Below are 5,363 nucleotides of genomic sequence, written 5' to 3' on the forward strand. Positions count from 1 at the left end.
ATCCTGAGGTTCATCTGCCGGGGCCAAGCACGCTTGGACGGTGGCAGCGAGGTCCTCAGGACGTAGATGGATTGCCTTATGGGCTAACGAGCTCCATCTGCCCGGGGAGGGGCCCCGACCGGGAATCGAACCCGGGTCTCTGCAGTGACAGTGCAGTGAATTTTCCCCTGGACCACCGGGGGCTCCCTGAAGGAATAATAAACTGGATTAAAAAGCACAGGGAAAACGGTAAGCAAAGAGTCAGCAAATGGACTTCATGGCTTTCTCCACAGTGGCAGCCCAAAACAAGAAAAGAGGCAAGAAGAAAAGCAATATTATCATTATTATTATTATTATTATTATTATTATTATTATTATTGTTGCATCATTGCAGATACATTTTTTTAATCAGTGAATAGCTGAGCACAATTTTGACACTCAGAGAACAGGAAGCAAAAAGGAAACACATATTGGATTGTTCTGTTGCTCTCAAGTTTGTTGGTTCCTTGGTTTAGGCTTACACTTCTAAGAGGAAAAACAAAGCAAAGCTCAGCCAGACAAGGTAAGGCTCCTGAAGTTTCTTGTTCTGCCACAGGTTCTTTTGGGAGCAATAAGACTGATAAAATTAGTTCAATTTCAGGGATTTTTTCCAAAATTAGTTAAATTTCAGAGGTTCTTTTTCCCCTCCAGGACTCCCTACTCTCATCTCCCCTAACAAATCTGTCCTCCCCATCTCCTGGGACGTTCCAGGACATTACTAGTGCACTGTGTGATTTTGGACCCTCGGCCAGTTGTACAGATCAGGGCAGAACTCTGCCTTCCTTCCACTCAGCAGGAAAATAATTTCTTTCTGCCTAACAATGATTTTCTCCAAACTGACACGATTTTTTTTAAGTCCAGACCTTATGAAACCCAACTGAAATTTAAAAAATCGATGGGGAAGAAATGACAGACTGACAGGCAGGTGCTGTGAATGTGAAAACCTTTTTTTTTTTTTTTTTTTTTTTTTTTTTTTTTTTTTTTTTTTTTTTTTTTTTTTTTTTTTTTTTTTATTAATTTCATTTTTAAACTTCTACTTTTTATATTTTTAAACAAGTTAAAAAAATTTTACAGTTTGTGCCTTTGTAAAATAAATGTCAGTTGTTCTTTTCCTGAGGAATTCAGGGTATCCAGAACTCCCTCTGATGACTCACAGCACCAGCGTTAATGTGAGCATCAGGTAGGAATAGGGACCAGATCTCTGCAATTCCACTGAAATACCTGGACTGTGGCAAAATGCAGCAGCCAGGAGTGGGCTTAGCATGTCCAGCTAATCATGGGCAGTGCATTGTAGAGCTCTAATTCTCTATTTACTTATATAACTTTCAGGAAGTTTTGTTCATCTCATTCCGGTGCCTAAAAAGGGTTTGCAAGAAGGTTGAAGAGCAACTTTTCACGAAGACATGGAATGACAGGACAAAGGGATATGGTCTTAATTTGAAGGAGGGGAGATTTAGGTTAGGTATTAGGGAGAAATTCTTTACTGTGAGGATGAGAAGCTGTGGCTACCCCATCCCTGGAAGCGTCCAAGGCCAGGCTGGGCAGTGCTTGGAACAACCAGGGTTAGTGGAAGGTGGCCCTGCCCACGGCAGGGGGTTGGAACTTAATGGGTTTTAAGGTTCATTCCAATTCAAACCATACTATGGTTCATCTGTTTATTCCCTAATTCAGACATTCCTCTTACTCCTGGAAGTAAAAGCTCTGCAGGTGTAAATCCCCACTACTCCATCAAAGACAACAGTTCCGAGTTATACTCCTGGACAACTTGGCTTTGGATTTGCAAAGCCTGAGCTATGAGTAAGTGCCTGAGCACCCTTGCTGAGCAAATATTGCAGAGCCTGATGAATTTCCTCTGTGACTCTTTACTTGAGAAACTGCTTGGAGAGAGGAAGGATGGGGGGAAGCAAGTCAGGAAAAAGAAGTGTGGGGGGAAAATAGGAAAAAAAAAAAAAAGCTTTTGCTTTTCATAATGCCTAATCTTTTTCCCCACTGGCATTCACCAGATGTTGCTTTGGATCAGAAGATAAATATTAAAACCTAAGAAGGAACAAAGCAGGCTGTTTACGAGATGGATTTTCTGATGTCTCTCAAACACTTTAAAAAGACATGAGGGAAGGAGGGGGGTAGAGATGCTTTGATAGGCACAAGGAGTGAATTTCACAACCCAGCAGAGCTCTCTAGTGGTCTCCAGGCTAAATTGCTCTTTTGGTATCAGCCTAAGAATCAGGAATTTCACAGAATATGCTGACTTAGAAGGGACTCACAATGGACTTACAAGGATCATTGAGTCCAACCCTGCACAGGACCATTCCCAAGAGTCACACCATGTACCTGAGAGTATTGTCCAAATGTTCCTCGAGCTCTGGAAGCGTTGGTGCTGTGGTCATGTCCCTTGGAAGCCTGTTCCAGTGCCCAACCAGCCTCTGGGGGTAGAACCTTTATCTAATATACACCCTAAACCTGCCCTGACACAACTTCAGGCCATTCCCTTGGAATTTGATCCTTCAGTCCATCATTTGTCAGGGGCCAATTCTGCAAAAGGTGGAATAACATCTAGGGGATGTTATTCACGGATGGATTCACCCAGCTGTTGGAGAGGTAGAGCACTAACCTGGCAAAGAGTCCAGCAAAACACCTCTGGGGTGGGGTGGTGTCCCTGTGATGCCACCGAGCGGGGCTGTCCTCGCAGACATAGAGGTAGGACACAGATCCTCTCTGCTGGTGGGGACCCACTGTCACTTGGATATCACATTCAATGAAGGTGGCTCTGTCTTCTCTGCAGTCAGCAGAAGAAGGTGTCAGGCCACAGAGAGTGGCCAAAGAAGCTGCAAAGACAGGAGAGGGAAGAAATAACCCAAATCAGCCAACATACCACTGATACTGAGTGTATTTTACTGCTGACTCGTGTCACTGTAGGTGTCCCTGCCCACAGCAGGGGGTTTGGAACTGGATGGACTTTAGGGTCCCTTCCAACCCAAATCATTCCATGATTTTTTGACTCCTAATGTGCACCCAACCTCCCTTTAGGTGCATCCTTTTTGAGGATGAGTAGGTCTTCACTCTGCTCCTTTGTGCAAGCAAACACGTAACCTCCTCTGCCTGCTGATCATCAGGATGGTCTTTGGGATCAGATTGCTCTGTCCAGGAGGAGATGACATAAGGGATTAAATATGAGCATGGGCATTTCTTCTGGGGTAGGCAGACCATGGCCTACAGACCAGGCATAAGGCAGAAATCTTTCACCAAAATGATGTGACATCTTAATGTCTCTCCCAACTTTAAAATCCAGAGACAAGTTTCATGGAAGCATTGACAGAGTTTGGAGGGCTTCTGGGGAACTGGTGCGGGCAAGGTGGGATGTCCCACCTTGCTTTGTAGCTTGAGATGTGGTCTGTGGATGTGGTGAAAAGTGTAATGGCAGCAACTGTTTTTCTTTGAGATGCATTTAATGGACAAGTGGTGTGAATACCTGGAGGAATTTCTTCATGGAAGGGGTTGTCAAGAATTGGAAGGGGCTGCCCGGGGAGGTGGTGGAGTCCCCATCCCCAGAGGTGTGCAAAGAATGACTGGACGTGGCACTAAGTGCTCTGGGTTGGTTGGCAAAGTGGGGATTAGTCACAGGTTGGACTTAATGACCTTGGAGGTCTTTTCCAACCTAAATGATTCTGTGATTCTGTGAACAGAAATGATGTTTTCTTATTCTAAATCCAGACAAAAAAAAATGCTAAAAAAATAATGGTATTATGAAGCCTCACTGAAGTTCAGATAAGTTGAAATGTTTGGGTTTAATAATTTTGAAAAAGAATCCTTTGAGCCTTAAACCATGACAGACATCAAAACTGTTTCTCTCAAAACCCTAACTTTTGGAGAATTTTCAGTAGTCCTGAACTAATCAAACAGTTGTAATGAACTCCTGAAAAGGTCTGTGGACAGTGTAACAGTCTCTACTGTAGCATCCAAGAGTGTTCCTCAAGCATCAGGAATGTGCAATCAATGGGAATTTATCAAAAAAGGGTTTTTTCTATTTGCTTTTTTAAGTTCCAGTTTGTTCAAAAGGTACCTTATTTGCTGGGAAAGTGTCATTGTCAATGAGTGTCTTGCCTCCTAAGCAATTCTGAAAAACAGGGTTTGAAATTGTAAAAATATGAAAATGCTCTATTTCCTCTGTTAAAATATTAAGCACATTTTGCTAAAAAATTATTATTTCATATGGGGTATTTCTGAAGAGTTTATAACTGTTTAATGTTTCAGGTGTTTTTTTTAAATATTAAAATATAGCAGTTCATGTTCTCTGAACTTCAGAGAGTTCACAATTCTACTGTATTTTTCTTCTCTGGATTTAGAATGAGGGAAAAAAAAAAAAGGTTAACCACATCTTCACAAATTTTCCAATTTGTTTAATCCCTTTCATTCCCCATATCCAGTGGCAATTCTCTCATTCAGCATCCATTCAAACACAGCCAAACACATTCCCTGCCTCAAAGACCAACATCTAAACAGGATGAGGAATAGACAGAGAAGCTTAAAGGAATGAGGGCACTGTGTCTATATTTTGCTTTTATATCCCAGGAATTACATCTAGACCCACCTCAGATGTTCTGTGGCTTCCACAAAAGCCTTGTGCCTTTTTTTGGGCCGGGTTGCCATTCCAAGGACATTTTAAGCAGCACTGTATATCTGTGTTTTGACAAATAAATACCATCCAAGAGGACTAAGAGTTACAAAGAACTTGCCTTTGCAACAACCTGCAGCAGAACCAATTCACTACAGGAAGGTTTTGGTTTTTTCTTTTGTGATTTTGGAAAGAACACAGCAGAATTTTCCCTTTCTTTGGGAAGAATGTTGAAAATTACTGACATGACTATTTTCCTCGCTGTTTTGCTGCTGTCAAAGAACTGACCTACCTCATGTAGGTCAGCAGAAGGTGTTTCCTGCACAGCTCTTAGAGTTCAGAAGAACAGCCTGTCACTCTTTGGACACCTCCAAAATGTGGAAATTTGGCATTTCTGATTTGCTCCAGTGCCCTCATCCCAATGTTACTATGCCTGTAGATACATGGGGCCTTGTATCCTACCAACAGCTGAAATAATTTTTAACTCAAACCAGGCAAACAAAGGCATTAATTTATAAAATACAAGTTAAAGAGCACGGTTACAAAGGGCTATAAAGAGATTAGTGAAACCAAAATCCAAGCAAACCCTTTTTAATCTGCACACCCCAAAATCAAACTTAGAATTGCTTTCTCTCTCTCAGGCAGAAGGAGGGAAGAATCTCATCTCCACACCCTACATCTGTCTAGCTGATGGAGACACCACTCTTAGAGATTATGTCTTTTTCTTATTCTT

General features: G+C 42.0%; 1 protein-coding gene across 1 annotated transcript in view; it reads right to left on the reverse strand.

The window, feature by feature from the left end:
- Window positions 1–5,363, reverse strand: part of LOC114070197 (fibrocystin-like) — a gene marked incomplete at its 3' end in the record, with an annotated part of 85,413 nt that overhangs the window by 28,050 nt on the left and 52,000 nt on the right. Inside the window, exon 34 of the mRNA XM_027907444.1 lies at window positions 2,630–2,843. Within this exon, the coding sequence (XP_027763245.1) occupies window positions 2,630–2,843 (214 nt within the window). The remainder of the gene's footprint in view (window positions 1–2,629; window positions 2,844–5,363) is intronic.

This window comes from Empidonax traillii, unplaced genomic scaffold (assembly GCF_003031625.1).
Source record: "Empidonax traillii isolate 1590-97213 ecotype Southwest subspecies unplaced genomic scaffold, ASM303162v1 scaffold1464:size105375, whole genome shotgun sequence".
Classification (NCBI taxonomy): Eukaryota; Metazoa; Chordata; class Aves; order Passeriformes; family Tyrannidae; genus Empidonax; species Empidonax traillii.